This window comes from Crocodylus siamensis, chromosome 5 (genome assembly GCF_052110815.1).
Source record: "Crocodylus siamensis isolate JL-2025a chromosome 5, ASM5211081v1, whole genome shotgun sequence".
NCBI classification, from domain to species: Eukaryota; Metazoa; Chordata; order Crocodylia; family Crocodylidae; genus Crocodylus; species Crocodylus siamensis.
The window spans coordinates 157,546,970-157,566,996 of record NC_143399.1 but is presented as its reverse complement, the minus strand read 5'-3'; the positions used below and the strand labels follow the sequence as shown (position 1 = coordinate 157,566,996).

General features: G+C 41.7%; 1 protein-coding gene across 3 annotated transcripts in view; it reads right to left on the bottom strand.

Annotated features, from left to right (window-relative positions):
- The window catches only part of SNX13 (sorting nexin 13), a 128,150-nt gene that overhangs the window by 60,258 nt on the left and 47,865 nt on the right, over positions 1-20,027 (bottom strand). For all 3 annotated transcript variants that reach the window (XM_090046832.1, XM_090046831.1, XM_090046833.1), the window contains exons 3-5: positions 16,353-16,455; positions 8,582-8,671; positions 6,067-6,188 (exon numbers count right to left, since the gene is read on the bottom strand). In XM_090046832.1, coding sequence (XP_089902958.1) covers positions 6,067-6,188; positions 8,582-8,671; positions 16,353-16,455 — 315 coding nt within the window. The remainder of the gene's footprint in view (positions 1-6,066; positions 6,189-8,581; positions 8,672-16,352; positions 16,456-20,027) is intronic.

Genomic DNA, 20,027 nt, shown 5'->3' with positions numbered 1-20,027 from the left:
TGGCCAAATCAAAAATCGGAAGACCCTTAAAAAAAAAAACAAAAACCACAAACCAGAGACGATTGGGAGAGATTTGATGATTTGGCCATAGACACAGCTTTAAATGTTTCCTTCTACATACCTCAAGGTACCAAGTGGCTCGTGAATACTGAGATGCTGGGGCAGACTGTACATCCAACAGGAGCACAAAGGGTGCCCCCCTCTCCCCCATGCTCCTATGGGATGCTCCAGCCACTCCACCATTGCAGCATTCACAAGCTGTGCCTAGTACCTCAAGGTATATAGAAAAAACAGTTAAAGCTGTGTCTATGGCTGAATCACTAATTCTCCAAATTAGCATCGAATCTTCAAACTCCACTGAAATGAAATTGGGACAGTGATCTGAATCAATGAATCAAATCATTGTACCCGATTCGGGTCAAATTTGAGTAGAATACGGCCCATTTTACACACCCCTATTAAGCAGTATACAGTCAGCCTATTGATCACACTAACTTTTAGGATAAATATCAATGACAAATTTAAGTTCTATTTTAATGTCAAAGCAGGTCAGAAATTAATATATAGAATCTAACTGGTACTCCTATGATCTGTTATTTTTTATGCCTATAGCTAAATGGAAGTCTAAAAACCTGTGAAATTCCTTCCTGCTTGTAAAACCAGAATCACTGAAGTTTATTCATAAACCAGTCATTGGAAGTGAGCATCCAGGCTACCTACGGGTGGTCATACAGGATTATTTCCTATAGTAAGCCGTCTAGCGTTTTGCTTAGTCTAGTCTTAAGTACCATGAGCAATAGTGCTTCCAAGCCATTTCCACTATTCCACAGCCTAGGCTTTCAACAGCAAGGTATTTTCCTGATACTAAGCCCCCCTCTTACATATCCTGGATCACCCATGTTACATCCTGTAGTTCTACCTTATATTATTTCGCTTCATCATTAGCCATTACATGTGACAGAGGTTCTGAAATTGATACAAAACTGAATTGAGGAAAGCTTGGTAACTATTTAATTTCACTGTTATTTGTTTATACTACTGCTACTTAAGGCTGTTCCAACTTCTGGGCCTCTTTCTGGTAACATTATGGCTAGAATTGAAATATTCCAAGTTTAAGCAACAGAACACCAGCATTTTCTCCGGCCCATAACAAGCTGCCTAAAGTTACATAGGCCATACCCTGAAATATAACTACCAATAGTGTAGCCCCACTGAATTAGTGCAAAAAGGAACTTGTAAAGTGTAAGCATGGTGGATAAAGCTGGTTTAAGAGAAGTCAACTGTCTCAACACTAGGAGTCCATATCAGTGTAGTTCCATCAGCACCAATTCCCCCAGTTGAAACCTACTCACAAAACTTAGATAAGCTCTTCAATCACCAGAGAATTAAGATGATAATGGTCTGCAACAAGAGTCTTCCTATGCAGAGCCTCATTTTGAGTACGTACAACTTGCAGCATTGAAGTTCAGACCTTTTTCCCTTAGCAGTAAAGTTTGCATAGCCAATCTCTCCCTGTGTTGTGCTAAAGGACTCCATTTCTTCCACGCCAAAAATCTTAAATGGCATGAGACTCCCAAGCAAGAAAGGATGGGAGGCAAGGATGAAGATGTACATATGGACAAACAATGTTCTTTGAGCAGCTGTCCACATACATATTTTCAATATAGGAGGTTTCAAACCAGTGCCTCTATACCTGGAATTAAGCTTTTGAGATTTCTTGGCAACATCAACTGGAAAACCACTTGTGCAATTATATAATGTTTGGAGGCATCAGTGAAGTTCCAAGCGACTACCCTGCTGATATAGATTCAGAGAAACTGCACGAGCAAGTTATGTTGGAATGTGCTTTGGCTACAGCAGGCAGTTCCACCTTGGAAGCTTCAGTGATATCCTCACAGAGATGTGACATCCAAGAATGCAGTGAGCAACACAAAGAACAGAAGAGATTCCATACTGGGTCAGGCCAATGATCCCTAGCCTAGTACCTGTCAACAATAACAGCAAGTAGCAGATGATTTAGTGGGAAAGTATATGTACAGAGTAAGTCTAGTGTAATCCATCCCATCATATCCTCCCTCATAAAAAAAACCATCATTGGTTTAGGGATGTCAGGGAACATCCCTGACCGTCCTATTTAATAGCTCCCAGTGGACCTGAACTCCATAACCAGAGATTAGTTTAAAGGTAATGTACCATTAAGAATATAAACAAGGAAGGCCTCCTTTTGAGCATTCTTGGGAACTGACCTTGGAGCTATAGTTCAAAAGACTCTGCCAGAACCAAGGCCAGTCCTACTAACAAACTGCTACCACACAATATGCAGCACTAGCACCTGATGTCCCTGTTCAGGTGTTGATCATGTGAATTAGCCATGAGAAAGAATTCTCATACTCTTCCATAGCTGTAAATGATCTGAATATGGAGCACTTCCCAGGACTTGAGACAATACAGCTATCAGGTTTCACCTACAGGAATGCAAAGCACCAGAGAATCGCAAAAATCAAATCTCATTGCTGATGAAGCCATGATAACTGCCGCCCCCAAGGGTCACAGCTTCTGGTATAAATAAAAGGGGCGGGGCCAGAAGTAGAGTGGACAGAGACAAGGTAAATCTGAAAGACAAGAGACAAATAAAAGGGGCTCTACATACTTCAACCACACTGCAGACTCCAAGATCATAAGCCACAGGTGTTTTGTCAAACACAAATGACACTAAAGCCATACTTTCATAGTTGGTAGGGTCAGAAGGGATCTGAGCAGATCATCAAGTCTGACCCCCCCACTACAGGCAGGAAAGAATGCTAGGGCCAAACAACCCTGGCTAGGTGACTGTCTAGCCTCCTTTTGATGACCCCCAGGGTAGGAGCACCACTTCTCTTGGAAATTGGTTCCAGATCCTAGCCACCCCGACTGTGAACTTGTGCCTCCTGATATCGAGCCTGAATCTACTCTCCATCAACTTGTGACCATTATTCCTTGTTACTCCCGGCAGTGCTCAGGAGAACAGGGACTCCCCCACTGCCTGCTGGACCCCCTTGGCCAGTTTATAGACTGCCACAAGATCCCCCCTCAGCCTTCTCTTGTGGCACCTGAACAGGTTCAGGTCCCATAGCCTCCCCTTGTAGGACTTGCCTTGCTGCCCCCGATCATGCGAGTGGCCCTCCTCTGGACCCTCTTGATGCTGTTCACATCCCTCCTGAAATGCAGCACCCAGAACTGGACACAGTACTCCAACTGTGGCCTAACCAGTGTCACACTAGTGGGAGGATCACCTCTTTGGACCTGCTCGTGATGCATCTGTGGTTGTATGATGAGGTGCAGTTAGCTTTCCTGACCGCATCCTCGCATTGGCAGCCCAATTAATACTGAACCAATTGAAGGACATATTACCCTTTAACCTGCAAGCATAGGGGGAAGAAAAGGGTATGGCATGTCCTTTGGGTTCTCATACAGAAAGGTTTCCAAGCTTCAGCACTGTTGCATATGCACCCCCCCCCCAAGGATATGCATATAGATATCTGAAGAAGAAAGTGATGAAACAAAGTAGAGACCCACTATAAAATATTTCGGCCTAGTTTTGGTTGTGAAATGCCTGCCCAAACAGAAAGGTCTTGCAGTGCTTCTGAAAGAGGTCCAGACTTGTGCTCTGGCAGGCCTTGGGATGGAGGGAATTCCAGATCTGAAAAGGTGACTGCCAAGAACCACCTCCCATGCATTTTCACCAAGCAGACTTGGCACAGTGATAGTATATGAAGGAGGTTGTTCTGGTACACCCACCTCCCGCTTCCAACTGCAGGCACTCGGAAAGAACTGAACCTAGCTCTACAGTCTCAGAAGACAGGAGGTAGAGATGGGCAGCATCAACATGCTGATGGCCCCTCGGTTCAAATTTCTACACAAATCTCACACAAATGGCCTCATATACACATTGAGCAGAAGGGGAAATGAGATGAAGCCCTGGGGGACAATACAGGAAAGGTCCCAGGTGAATGACTAGCACTTGCCTATTACAACTATCTGGGACCTACCTGCTAGGAAAAAGCAAGACCAATTTAGAGCTGCCCCATGAATAGCTACCAGGTCACGTACATTTTATAAGCACCTCAGGCCACAGAAAGACTGAGTAAGATTAGCAGGGCAAAGATTTCCCATGTCAATCTTTAGGTGAAGAGCATCAACCACAGCCACAAGCAGTCTATGCTATCTCCAGAACAAAGCCCAGGACTGACAACAGTCCAAGAAACAGATGGCATCCAGACGTGCCTGGAGTCGTCTGACAATGACCTTCCCCACCAAAAGTGGGAGATGGGGAAATACCTTTATGGGAAGTAAAAGCACCTGCTTCTTGAAAAGGAGTCAGTGTCATTTCACCCTGCCATTCCCAAGAGAAGCACTGACAACTCCCGCCAGCAGTGGCCCCAGGCTCCCCCAGTTGGCTTTTACAAGCCAGAACAGGCATAGATCCATTTTACAGCTGGTTGCCCTCATCCCTCCAAGCACTGTGGTTGATCATTTTAAAAAAAGACAATCCATGTAAACTGGACGAGACGGATTATTCAACCCCAAACTCTGACTCTAACAACAGTGGTGGTTCCCAAGCAATGCTATCTGGGACAAATTTTGCCTGCAAAGTAAGTGACAGACGTGGCAGACAGGACGGGAAAAAAAAAAGTTTCCAGTGTTTATGCACCTGTGAATGATAGGGCTGTGCAAAACTGGTCTTATTTAATTCAGATTCGGCCTGAATAAGGGACAGTGATTTGATCCATTGGTTCAGATCACTGTCCCCAATTCGTTTTGGCTGAATCCAAATCTAACAATAGGATGCTGATTTGGCAAATCAGCAATTCAGGAACAGCTTTAAAAGTTTTTTCTACATACCTCAAGGTAGCAGCTCGGCTGTGATCGCTGCTGTGCTGGGGCAGATGCAGCATCTCACAGCAGCACAGGGGGCTCTCCAGCATGCTCGGCAGGAAACCCAGGTCTGTCAGGGAGCATGCTGGGGGGACCCCTTGGCACATCCCCCCACCACGACCCAGCGATCAGCCACAAGGGGACCCCAGGTGCCCCCTCAGACCAGAAGGGACCAGTCATCAAGTCGGGGGGGCACAGGGGGTCCTGGCAGAGCAGCAAGTGGACTGGAAACGCTTCTGGTCCACTTCTGAGTCTGCTGGTAAGTGCGCTAGGGAGCCCTGTGCTTCTGTTGGACACAGCTTCTGCCCCAGCACCGCAGGGTTCAGTGCCCCTTCTACCTAGAGGCATGTAGAAAAATCATTTAAAGCTGTCTATGTCCAAATCAACTTGGAGACATTAAAAAGGGTCCTCCAATTCGATTCGGAGATTCAGCCACTGAATCAGGCAAAACTGAATCATGCACAGCCCTAATATATAATTTAGTCAATTTCACCCTTTTGTCCATATAATGATGATGTTTCCTTTGTTAGTATATGTTTCTCAATGCAATGAGAAAAATCTCTGTAAAAACATCTGCTTGACTGACAGCAGGTAAAAAGGTACCATCTCTACAAATGTGACCAAACAACAAAATTTCAGAGTAAGCCTCTAGTCAAAACTCATGTAATTCTCTTTGACACTGGTGTTTTACTTGCTTGAAAAACACTGCACTGCTCATACATACTGAAGAGAACAACTTAGTGCAGAACATGAAGTCATAAGCCATAAACAGTTCTCTTCATTTCAAAAAGCTCTTATCCAAATACTTCAACTGTGTTTTTGACAGACTTTCTTTTGGACACACATCCTGTTGCCAAAACAGATATTTTTATACCACAAATGTGGTTCTCACAACAGGTGAAACAAACTAGTTTTTCCATTAGAAATGTTTGTCAGGAAACATCATCTCACCAATTTAAGTCATAGGATGGGCACAATTTGCAGCTGTTTTGCACTTATTTTAAGAGACAATGAATCATTTCACAATAGTTTTATTTTTAAGCTATACAGCATAGCAGCTAAAATATTTGCACATATACTTTTTTAATGACTCAGCAATCCAAGAAAGATTTCTGCATTTGTCAAGTTCATTTAAATATAAATACATCTTACCTAGTAGAAAATTGAATGAGTGCATTTTGAAGAGCCTGCCTGATTTCAAGAAGAAAGGATTCATTATCACTTAATGTATAATACCAATACTGGACATAGTCCCGCAGGGAAAATTGGATTACCTATAATTAAAAAGAGAAAAAAGAAAGAAAGAAAAAGCTTGTTTGTGCTTATAGATGTGACAACTGACTCAAAACACAGATAAAACAATGATTTCATTTGTTAAATTATGGCGATTGAAATGGTGAGGTTTTACATTTGTACTGAAGTTTGTGTTTACTTTAGTAATTGTACCAGCATTCACCCTATTACTAAACTGAGAATATAGTTTATGTGGAAGATGCAGTTTACAAATATTCTGACACCCTTTGTCCTTTTCTAGTTACTACAAATGGAGAATGTGTCAAATTATACAAATTCTTACAGTGTCACAATTTCTGTAGTTCTAGAAGGCTCAAAACAATGAACCAGCTACCATACTGTTCGACTAAAGGAACGAGAGGCAGAAAGAAAGGTTACGCAAAAGAACTTAGCTATTCTTTGGGACTATCAATTCTCTCCAAAAGGTGCCCGAGCCAGGCCCATGGCAAGACAGCAGCTCTTCTGCTACCTAGACAGGAATACTACACAGACTGTTGGGCAGAGCTTTGGCTCTGGCGCAAGTGTCTTGAACCCCTAAAAAAAAAAAAGATCAGTGTTGCAGAAGAGAAAGATTCATTCTACCTGCAAATTCCAGTTCCCATCTTCTATGGGAACGATGTGAGGGACCACACACACACCAGCACAAGTAGAAACTGGATACAAAAAACATTAAAAACCAGCAGCAGCAGCATCTTTGGAAAATTAGTACCCCCTTCCAGTATCAAGAAAGTTTTAGAGATAGGGTCTGATAAAGTGAAAAGCAGATAAAAGATCAAGGAAATCTAAGGCCACCAAAATGAAATATAGAAAGCAACTCCAGAATCTTCTGGTAAGGATGTAAAGTTTCATAGATATTAGGGCTGGAAGGGACCTCGGAAGATCATTGAGTCCAGCCCTCTGCCTTAAGGGCAGAAAGTCACCTGGGGTCATAGGATCCCAGCAAGATAAGCATCCAAATTTACTTTTGAAGGTATTCAATGTAGGTGATGGAACCACCTCCGATGGCAGGCTGTTCCAGACCTTGGGGGCTTGGACAGTAAAGAAATTCTTCCTTATGTTCAGCCTGAAACGGTCTTACAGTAGTTTATAACCATTCCACCTCGTCATCCCATGGACAAAAGGTCCCCCCAGATCCTGGTAGTCACCCCGATAAACTTATAAGTGGCCATTGGATCACCCCGGAGCCTGCGCTTTTCCAGGCTAAAGAGCCCCATAGCTCTCAGCCTATTGTCGTACGGTCTGTTTTCTTGACCTCTGATCATGCGTGTGGCTCTTCTCTGGACTCAGTTAGAAGAGCTGATAACTGCATGGTTAGCATAAAGGAACACAGTAATAATTTTAACTGGGTCCAAAAAAGCAGTTTAGTACCAATTACTGTGCTTAAATTTAAGAGTGAAAAATCCTAATTAAGCATTTTTTCTGTGTTAATACTAATGAATCCTAAAGCACAGAATCTTTTGAATAGCTGCAAGCTATGAATATGTAAGTGCCTGTCAATATGAACTTGGAAAGGACCCACTCTTCCAGAAGTTAAATTCTCAAAAAATAACTCCTGAAAATGAAATTAAATTGTATCTGTACAAGGTGTGCCTGAAGTTCAACCTTAAATCTTAACATTTCTCCATCTTAAAAAAAAGCATTTGGGCTTATAGCTAAGGATTTTCAATTCAGAACAATTTAGTACTATGAAGAAAGGCCAGCCCATACTATTGAAGTTTTTTTAAATCACTTGCTGCTGGCAACAAGGAGCATCAAGCAGTCTTTGGGAAGATAAAACTTAGTGAAACCTTTTAAGTGTAGTTTGTTACATAGGAGCTTGGGGTGTTAAATAGTGGTTTCTCATCTTCTATTCAATAGAGAAAACATATGGAGACTGAATTATTTTCAACCTAGATGTAGTCTTCTGTCTTTTGATACAGATAAGCAATCATGTCAATGTAGGAAAGCCTACTTTGTCATTACTTAAGCAGCTTAAATCAAGTTCCATTCACACCTGCAAACAGTACATAGTAATCACATGCTACTGTGCTGATGGTAGCCATTATTGAACCATTAAAAAAATAAAAGTTAAAGTAACATTAAGGGTTTATTACAAGCAGCCCCTACAATTTAGGGCTAAATTCAGTTTTCCATATAGGAAGTGTCTGATTTAACAGAAGTAATTTCTAAGCTATGAAGTGAAGGGTATTCAGGTTAGAGTTATTTAGAGCAGTCCTCAAGGGCATACAAGATTATGAAGTTAGTATTTAAGTAATAAATCAATTACAGCAGTTCATTTATTTTATAGAACATGCAAGTGAAGTCAGTAATGGAGACAAATACCTGAAACAAAAAACAAAGCAATAAATTCAAATATTCCATATTAAAAACTCACTTGCTGCAAAGGTTCATCGATTATATTGGCACCCGTCAGTCTTCTGTCAATCTTAATAGGCCTGGATTCACATTTCATTTCTTCAATGCACTTAAAATAGATTATACAAAACTTTACTGTAAGATTTTTATTCATATTGAAAAAAATCTAAGTCTACTGCTAATAGTATACAAGTAGTGTAGAATCTGTAATACAGCATTCTACATAACTGCTACCTATTCAATATATAAAAAAGCCCAACTTTTTCTATTACAGTATACACCCCCCCCACAACACTTATTCAGTATACAGAACAAGAGGCTAGCGCTGCAGAACAATTGTCCATTAGGGAGGAAAAAAAGCAAACACACACCAAAAGGTTCTTCTTAAATGCTGTAATAGTCAAAAAAGGGAGAAGAAAAGCCCCATGATTAAGACACCTGAAGAAAACTGATCTTTAAATAGCAATTTGGGCTTTTTGTTTTCATAGCTTGGTACCAAGAGAACATGAAGTTCGTGTATTTACAGAACAATGGCTTTGATGCAATATTCCTAACACCACATGATCCCAAGACCATCTTCAATAAAAGCTCAGTTTATCACCTCTACAAAAATGATCTCCATGAAAAGAAATGCTAGTTTCAATAATTTTAAGAGTATGTTATGGAATAGTTACTCAAATATTTAGCATTAACACAAAAAATAAAGCATAAATTAAAACCAAATTTATATTAATGGTATGAATTTAAGACTTAGAATATATCACAATACCACTTTATACATTTACTAGATGGAAAAACATAGGCTTGGTTTAACATCAAGAGTGGACTAAAAGTGTTCTGCCTTTGACAGACATGACACACAAGATAAGTAAATACATTTTGCATATTAAGACTTTATAAACTGTGTAGTTTTGCTGAGCAGAAAACATATAGAAGCTCCCAGAATGAAGACTTGTGGGCACAAGATGCAGTTAGGCCCTATGAGTAACCACACAGTACTTCAGGGACTTGACACAGAGAATTAAAAGTAATAACACAGAAAGTGTGAAAGGGTACATTAAGATTGGGTGAACCGAGTAAGGGTGCACCAGTAAGTTTTGGGTCGATACCAATGGCCAGTTAACAAGGTGCTGTCCCCTACCTCGGCGGTCTTCAAAAAAGGAGACTGGACAAGAAGCTAGCCCAGCCCAATCCTTGTGCCTCCATATGCCTGCCCACCACCACACCCCTTCTGCTCCAACAGACTTACCAGACAGACTACACTTGCCAGGGTGCTCCAGGCACATGGCTGCAATTATTTACTACAAGGACCATGAAAAATCAATAGCTGATAACAATGATTTCTCCTTTATTGGTGTCAATCTGATAGCCAAACAATATAATCAGCGCATCCCTATTGAAGTGATGTCTTCTATTCAAAACCTCAATTGTGTGTGCCAATGAGGCATAAGGCAAGTAAATTATTAGTAATCACTCAAATTTCAATAAATGTAAAAAGTAGTTTAAATCTTAATGACAGCAATAGATGATCAGTCCAAACTGAGATGTAGCTTGTCTAATGACCCAGTCATGTAACTGAATAGGGTTTCAGATAAATTTAATTGTATTCTCAAAACATACCCAGGCAGATTTCATCCAAAAATCAGGCACTCACATGTAGCTGACATGCACACAGTTACCGCTTCTATGCAGAAGCAAACCAAGGTAGTGTTAATCAAGCTATTTATCCAAGTTTAAAGTATCTTGACCATGCCCCTCTCTCGTCTTGCTTCACAGAACCATTAGGAAGCACCCATAAAATAAAGAATTATACTTAAAATATCTTCTACATATTTATATCCTTCTTCTCTTTTCTATTATTTTCCCCCCAATAAACCTTTGAATTTTGGGCTTCTCAAAATTCAGCATGTATTATATGCAGATATACCTCTAGTATAAACTAGCTGGGGGGGGGGGGGGGACCACACTTGAAGCTCAAACGCTATTCAGTGTAGTAAATTTTCCACTGGACAAGCATATCAAAGTCTACAGCCTGCTATCAGGTATATTGTATAAGTATATTTGAGATTACATACTTTAGCAACTATGTTAGTTCTACTCTTCCCAAATTGAAGTGCTTATTATTTTATATGCGGAGCAAGAACTTTTCCTTTATTCAGTGCAGTACTTGAAAAAAGTGTATTAATAAGGAACCCATTCTCTTTATAGAAGTCTGTCCTTGAAAGAAGAGGTCACAAAATTTTAGATTAGCATTTAAGTACACTATCAGCACTTGGTACACTCAATTCATTAAACAGATACATAGTGTTCATTTAGATGAGGCTTGTCCAACATGCGGCCCGCCACGGCATTTTCTGTGGCTCGTGGTGCTGTGATAGGAAACCCCTTGTCCCTCCCCCAGCCCCTCAGCAGCTTCCTAATGGCTGCTGAAGGGCTGGGGAAGGGACAAGGTTTCCGCACGCACCGTGTCGGCACGGCGCGGCATGGCCAGGTCCCCCACAGGGCCAGACCCCTCCCCAGCCGGGGCCAGCGCTGACTGCAGCTGCTGAGCGGCCCCGGGCACCTGCCCACCCGGGCGGCCACAGCCAGTGCCGCAGGCATAGGACAGAGCTTTCATGGGAGAACTTCGCCGCTGGGTGGTGGAGGAGCATCTCCGCTCATGGGCCTGGAACATGCCGGTCGCTGGCAGAGAGGATGCATGTCTGGGAGTGCCCATGCTCCTACCCCAGCCTCCCCAGCCCAACACGAGCCCATGCCTGTGCCCTGCCCTGCTGGAGTGGCCCCGCGCGGGAAGCCAAGCAGCAGCTGCTGGCACTACCAGCCCTTGCCTGCCTCCTTACCCATTTGCTTCTTGCCAGCCCCGCTTCCCTGCCCCAAAGCAAGGCATTGCCTGCGCTCTCTGGGCCTGGCCGCCTGCACAAGGCCCCAAGTCCCGAGGGGGACGCTTATGTGCTGCTGGGGACGGGAGGCAGCACAGGCACACATGGCCACCAGGGCAGCAACAGAGCAGAGGGTGTCTTTCCCACACATCCCAGGGAGGCTGTGGACGGGAGGACAAGGAAGAGCCTAGACTGTGGCTCCTGCACATGGCAGCTGCTCCCCCTGCCCCGCTCCACACCCAGCTGCAGCTGTGCCCAGCTGAGCCACAAGTCTCTCCCGCAGCCTCTCAGATGCACAGAGGAACCCACGCTCCCTCCTCCCTCCCCTCCACCTGCCCCTTGCAAGGCAGCGAGCAGCTGAGGCTGCAAAGTGCCATGCAGGTGTCTCCTGCCGAGACACATCCCTCCACCTTTGATTAGCTTCCACTCTGCCGGATATATCTTTTCCACATTTGATCTGTCAACTTGCTTCTTTCATTATGCGACAGTGTTTTTCAGTCAAGTGTTTGGTATTATTTCATTGTTGCTTTTATATTGGTTTTTATTTTGGATTTTAAGCCACATTTCCAGGCCCATTTCATGGTCACTTCCTTCAACTTCATTGGTATCAAAGGTCATGTGACATCACATCCTGATGTGATACCGCTTCTTGCAAGGTCTTTGAACATGGCTTGCCGGCCCAGTGGGTGATAAAAAGTTCGCGATACGGCCCCACGTTCAAAAAGGTTGGACACCCCTGATTTAGATCATTGAGGTCAGGATTGTTTTAAGGTGAAATGATTTAAGTCATGTCTTCGAAGTCTACTCTTGGAGTAAAAAAAGAAAAAAAAAGAAAGCAGTTTGTTCACTGTTTGAAGTCAGATGCACAGACAGACGAGGCTATCAAGGAACTTGTAAAGTTTTTTGATACATATCTAGGACATTTTCTAGAGAAGATGTACAGAGTTCTAATGAATTAGACTTGCACTTCAGGCCAAGATTCCCTAGGTTCAAAGAACTAAGTGAACACTTATGGTACAGCCAGTGACCAACTCTTCCAGATGCTCACAAAAGAAAAGTCCCCTTAGATCACACTACTGAAACTTTCCTCTAATTTCTATATTGAGAACTCAGGAAGTTAGAACTCCACAAATGGATTTTATTTTTAGGAAAACTTGTAAACTTGATAGTCATGAAATAAGTGTTTCTCCACTGAACCCTGACAGTCAGAGAAGATTTCTCCCTTGTCAAACAGGGACATGGAAGAAGCAGATGAGCTCAATTCAAGAAGTCCAAAATAGGCAATTTAGCCCAGTGATTTTCAAACAGGGTGACAAGCTCCATTTAAGGGAGCCACTGATTATTACCATATTTACTCAGATACAAGATGCTCACATACAAGGAAGCCTCATTAAATACACTGCCTATCATTAAAGTGCTGCCACAAGCAGCAGGGCCTTAGCAACAGAAGCCAACTATGAAGTTGATTAAATACCACACTGAGTATGACTATAAGACACATGGGCCATATTGGACAAACATACTGAAGGGAACCAAACACAAGGCCAAAGTTAAGGCAACCTATTTGAATAAACTATGGGGTAGTGCCTATTAAGCACAGTCCTCCTTATTGTTCTTTCAGGTCATGGTAAGCCAATACGCAGCCTACTATTTTGACTTCCTCTTCACTCCCACAGCCAAGCTCCACATTTTCTTCTGATCTCTAATGATTCCTGTTTGTTCACCAGCGTTAAATATCTGCAAACATCACCAAATGCCCTCCCACCCCTCGGCCTGCAACAGGATCACTGTACCCTGCCCTCCATGACATAGAGCTAGATCAGGTTGCCCTGTGCTTCATTTGCATAGCTGCATACATACAGATGAGGATCACAGGACTACGACTGAAACCCAAGTGTTCTTGTATAAAAGTTAGGGGGCCTGATTAGCACATGGATGCTTGGTAGGGAACAGGGAGCATCTGCGTGCACACCCCCCCCCCCCATCAGTGCTGACCTCTTTGGGCACCATGAGTTGGAATGCTGTAGTCTCTGCTGGGGCCCAGCCCCATGAGCTACATACAGTAAAATCATGAGACTTTTGGCTTTGGACTAATATTAGTGCTTTTTGGACCAATTTGCCTATTTAAAAGTATGTTTATGAGTACCTGTGCTAAATCCTGCAGCAGTTTCAAAAGGTAAAATATTTAAGTTATGGATAAACTAAATCTGTAAGTAGCCATAGTAATCTGCCTATATGCAAATTACTTTAGGCATACGTTTTTCAAAGTCAGTGTTTTCAAATTTGTCCCTTCCCTGCGTCTCCAAGTACATGGAAGGAAGAGTCTAACAGGAAAGGGGTTGTGGGTAGGGCAGGGAAGAAGCAAGGTTTACATGTTACCTAATCCCCATGCCTGCCCATTTGTTTTCCCTGCCACAGAAGTGGGAAAGGGGCAAATTCAAGGAAAGCCTCCAAAAATTAGATTCTGTATTTGGAAAAGTTATAACCAATTGGTTATATTTTCCATATATAGAACCTAATTATTAGAGGCCATCTTCTACTCAAGTAAATACAGTAGTTTATTAGGCGTGTAAGTATCTACATGATGATTCACAAGGTACTATTTGAAATCTGATTCCAATTCATTCAAATAGGTAAACATTCTGACCTGTTGTGGTCTTTTGAGTTCTTGGCAACAGAAGAATTGCTCTACTGGTTTTTCCGTAGTTTAAGAAAAATAAGAATCACCGATTTAGTCCAATCAACTGGAAGTAGCAGTAGGATCCTACCAGATTCATGGTGGAAGCGAGCTACACTGTGGCTTGTTTCATCTTCCAGAGTCCCCCGCACATCTCCTTGTCACTGATTGGCGGAAAGGCCCTGCCTGCTCCTGATTGGCAAGGAAGTGAGAACTGCAGTTTTAAAATTTGGCACTGTGCATCTCCTCCTCACTGGTCAGCAACAAGCAGTGGGGCTGCCAGCACCCCTCGGCCAATCAGTGGCAGGAAGACAAAAACAACAAGTTTAAAAATGCAAGTTTTACTTCTGTCAGAGCAAGGTACAAATGGGTCCCCTCCACCAAATCAGCAGCAGCGGGCATGAGGGAACCTGAAAGATTAAAAAGGAGCCACAGTGCAACCCACTTTTGTCACATATCTGGTAGGGCCCTATATACGAGCTATCAAGAACCTTCCTTACCTTTGTTGTGCTCTAGGGGAAGGCTGAAAAATTTATATAGGCATCTAGACTTCCAAAAGCAATTGGTTTAAGCCCAGCAAGCCAGAAACACTTAATACTCAACATGCATAGCTATACAGTGGCCACTTAATTTTTCCTTTTTTTAAAGAAATTTGCATTGCAAGCCAGAGCGTTTACAGTAAGAACAATGGATGACAGTAAAATTTCTCATCACACAAAGAATGATGCAGCTGTGATGGTCCAGAAATTATGCAAGAGGCAAGGATTTCTTAAGATGATATCTTTTATTGGATTAACCAAGTTGTTGAGATAAAGGTCAGACCAGTTTTCAAAGGCAAGGCTAAGGAAGAAAGTCTTGCATTCAAAAGCTTGTCAAAAGCTTTATCCCAACTATATCACTAAGAAATCCTTGCTTCCATCATTACAAAAAGTCAGAAGGCTCATGATACAAGGATTACATAATTATGGAGGGAGTAAAATGATCAGTCAGATTATTGTTTTGTACTTGCATGCAGTCATTGACAAAATGAAGCTCTGTAAAATGCAACAGCTGATTGTCCTGTTGAGCCAAGAAAAACTGAAGAGTATCGAATAACTTGCAAATATTTGCTGGCTTGACAAATGCTTTCAACAGGATACATCAGTACCTTTTCAACCAATTAATTATCAGAAATATATTCCACTGTTTTTGTATGTGTATACAATGGAAATAAGTACTTGCACTCATACAAGACTTATCACTGGATCTCAAAGCACTTTAAGAAATAGGTCAGTGGTCACCCTATTCTATATATAAAGGAGGGGAGGAGAGAAACCGAGCCATGGAAGAGTAAAGCAATTGGTCCAAGATAAAAATCAGGAAGATAATTCAGGTCTCTCAAATCAGGAGGGCAGGCAGGACTTTCGTACTTTTGCTGTATTTTGAAGCCAGAAAGTAGTAATTATTAAAGCCTCACTACGGAAGATCAAATGCAAGAAGACTACATGGAAATATGAACAGTTCAGACAGAAGAACAAACTATGCCTGCTACCAAAACTTTACCTCTAGCATGAAAAATAAAAGTTATCCAGTGATGAAGGGGGTTGAAGGGAGAGACTCAAAACACAAAAACAGATTCTTTCCTTTGGTCTGTTTAACAGAAAAGCAAGAAAGACGATCCTTCAAATCGTTCAACTTTTCTTTTACTGGTTTGAGTAAGACTTGTAGGTTTTACAGGCATTTCATATGCATACTTCACCAGTTTAACTAATCATTGTTTTAATAAGGAAGAATCAGGAGCAATAAATTCCTTAAAATAAGTAATTAGGAAAAGCAGTGCCAGTGATCTTGGGAACAAAGCAGCAACCATCTATTTTCTGTGCTTCTGCAGACTATTCCAGAAATATTAAAATGAAGCAGCAACACTTAGGAAGAAAAAGGAAAAGGCTAAAACAGAAGTTGCACAAAGCACACAAAACATGTTCCTTATACATTATCCAGATAGACCATTAGCTTTAAAAATAAAATCACACTTAATGCAATTTTGAAAGCACAGTACAAGAAGTTTGCCTCCCTATACGTTACAGAAGGAAATCCAATTCAAACTAGAAGTAGTCTGCTCATCTTAAGTATGGATTCAACTAAAAAACAAAATTTCAAATGTTCAAGTGAAAAAATTAGAAAAATTGAAGGTTATAAAGTCTGAAGGTTATGAAGGTTGAAAAATTCAGTAAATTTGTCTTTATACAGCTTACCTTTGAAATCCCAACAGATGTAGAAGGAAGAAAAGAGTGTTCACACTGTTCAAGGTATTTTTCCGAATTTGTTTTTCCAAATAAGAGAGTAACCACAAAACCCCTAAAAGGAGGAAGGGAGGAGAGAAAAAAAAAAAAAAAAAAAAAAAAAAGAACAGGAATCATCATCTAACATACATTTTAAAATATTAGGAGTTAAAAAGAAAAAACCCACAAACCACACATTTTGTAATGCTTGCTACTGTTAACTCTTCCAGGACATACCCTGCTTAATGGCATTAGCATACTTTGTAATAGAGGCTGAAATTGTGATCATCTTCTGTGGCAATCAGTACTAATTCCTATTTTACAGAGATTTCACGGGACATGGGGCAAGAGATCCTTGACTGCAGGATCAAAACTAAAAGACAGAAATAACGATCTACATATATGCTGAACTCTATAGAGATGAACTCATTAGAAATGGACTCAAAACCCACAAGGGGCACTAGACAAAAAGTGTATACAAGGGAGCAATTTAAGGGAGAAAAATTCAGTGCTACAAATCTGCAGAACAACAGCCAAGAAAAATAAGAATTTTCAGTGTAAGATGTGGTAGTGTTGGACAGATGTTAATACCTTGAACCACCAGGGCAACATGTGAAGCAAGGTCTATATTCGGTGATATTTTTAGGTGACAGAGGAAGGCCTTGCATTCAAAGCTTGCCTAGCTTTATTGCAACTATGAGGTTGGCCCAATAAAGAAATGTGTCACCCAAAAAATCCTTGCCTATAAAAATTAAATGTTTAAGTTAGTTGCATGTATAAAACAGGTAGTTTGTCAGCCAGATGAGAGTAAGAGAAAAATGCAAGTTAAAAAGCTTTTGGATGAGGAAAAAAAATGTACAAGCAAGTACTCTTACAAATCCTGTTATTTAAATATGGATAACATGGTAGAGCTTTCTTTGCAGATTTGGTTGGTTTGTTTTGCTTTAAAGTATTTATCAGAAATAATCACTGGAGAAGTGCAAGGCAAGCAGAAAGCAAATGTGAATAGGAGAGCAGAGTAGTTTTATTACTGAGCCACTTTACTTGCAGTAAAAATGAATATGGAAGAATTAGTGTTTTCAAGGTGCAGTGTTAGAAGTGCAAGTCCTTTGTTAGAAAAATCAGATATTTTTTCCTGTTGGACAATACAAAACAACAAAAGTTGTTGTTGAAGTACATGAGACTAAAAAAGCAAAGATCAAAGAATTGTAGAAAGTTAGGCCTGAAAGGGATCTCCAGAAGAGATTTAGTCCAACACCCTGCCCGAGTCCAAACCATTCCAAAACAAAGTCCGCAAGAAAAACCAACTGACACCCAAACAAGCCCATCTGCAGGCTCCTATTTCACCATTTTACGTATGTCTATGCAGCAGAAAACAGCGCTTGGCAGAGGTATGCCAAGGACTTTTGCAAGCACTACTTCTAGCATCCTAAGCAATGTGGTTGCAGAGCTTAACAGCCTGGATGCAATACCACAATAAAATTTGTCTGCACTGCTTCCACATGAGGACATGCACATACATGTGGCAACTGTATACAACAAACTAAAATATGACCAACTATCCACAAGCATTCCAGAGACTAAAGTACTTCAAGACTGAACAAAGGCACACAGGACAGAATCTCTAATTAAACTAAGTTAGCCAATTACTCTTGTCATTCATGATGGGCATTTCAGGGAGTGTTTACATGGCCCTTCAGGGCCAGCCATGTACACAGCCCTGCTGTCTCCTCTAGTGTGGTGGCTCCTTTCCCCCACCCACCTCCTCCCACAGAGCAGCGGGGCTTCCACCCTCCTGAGGAAGCAGCAGTAGCAGCTTCCTCCACCCAGCCTGACCACCTCTACCTCCTACCACAGCAGTGGGGCCTCCCTCCACCTAAGGCCGCGGCAGCTCCCTCCCCACCCCCTGCCTCCCACAGAGCACCGGGGCTTTCTTCTGCTTGACAACAGCAGCTCACAGCAGCAGTGGTTCCCGCCTGCTCACCTCCCATAGAGCAGCAGGGATTACCTCCACCCAAGGCAGCTGCAATGGCTCCTCCTTCCCCCCAGCATGTCTCCACCTCCTCCTGCAAAGCAGCAGGGCTCCTGCCTCAGGCAGAGTACCCTCAGCAGCCCACATGCAATTGCCGAAAAGCATTACGGGGACAGACACACACACCCCCCCGTTTATTATATTAGAATTATTCACCAAAAGTTATGGAGAAAAGGACAATTGGAGCAGTTTCAAAAAACGAGCTGCTATTGGAAGTATGCAACAAGGTCTACATTCTGATAAGTGTGTATCAGCCCCAGCTTGTGCAAGTGTAGTAAGATGGCTCCTACTTTAACTCTGTAACAGTGGGAATGCTGCTGCCTCACTGGAGCAACAGTTTCCCCCTCCCCTTTTAAAACTGCTCCAGAAGAAATCTGTCCATACCTTAACTCTAGTCAGTCATACCTGTACAAGGTGGTTGCCAAGCATAAAGATCAGAATTCAGCAATTAAGGATCTTCATTTAATGGTGATGATGCAAAAAGAACGAACTTCACTTGATTTACAGATACCAGGTGGAAGAACATGTAGCAACTAGACCATATCTTTACTTGCCAACTAAGCAAATTTGATATGGAAAACGAGAGAAAGAAGTTTGAACCATGCAATGCCTCTCCCTCATACTGAGAGTTTTCTAAAATGAAATTAATTCAATCACTAATTATACCAGTTTGTATCATAATGTATTTAAAGAAACCTTTTAGTTCTGTCACAAACTTTAAAATATTAGTTGGACTTCACAGCTTGACTATATAAAATGGACAACTCTCACCAAATGCATATGTGACCAATCTCTAGTCTGCAGGACAAAATATGCAGGTAGCAATTTCAGTTAAACACCAGGGAAGCAAACCAACTCACTTAAAATTGGTATAGCTATAGTCTTCTGCATGACAAACTTTTGTTTTGATCTGTTGGGTAGCCAACAGCTGTCAGATGCTAAAGTAGTCTTCGACCTTAACTTATAGTAGACTGAAGAACCAATCCTATACACTGACCACACAAGGGTAAACTTCTTGACACCTTATCTTTCCACTTTTCTTCCATCAACTACACTTGACCCAAACCAGAAGTCCAAAATATAGGCAAGCCAACTGCAGAATGGACCACAATCTTCCAGAAGCCTCCCTCTCCACCTTCACTATTTTAAGAAAGTTTGGCCCTACACAGCGTACCATAAAGAGAACGTACAAGACTAGTCATTCAATCATGATCTAGAACTTAACCCATTTCTGGGTATTAAACAATTATATGGCTATGCCTCTGGCTACAAGAATCCGACATAAAAACAAAGTCCTGCCCACCCATCTCTGCCTGAAGTGCTGAACAATCAACTGTATGCACACTGAGGTCTCTCTGCAATATATCCGGTATTGGCTACCTCTTCAGCCAAAATTGTGCTTCTGCTGAAATGAGACTAGTGACCTGCAAAGATTACTCCTGTGCAATTAAGCCGAGCCCAGGAAAGCCAGCTTATGAATAAAAATGTATGTAGATAACAAACATGGTTCTTTGGGTAAATACAATATCTTATTAGATCAACTAAAATAGTTGACAAAATTGGTTTAGTAAGAGATATCAGATTTACCCAAAGAACCTTGTCTGCCTACATCCTTA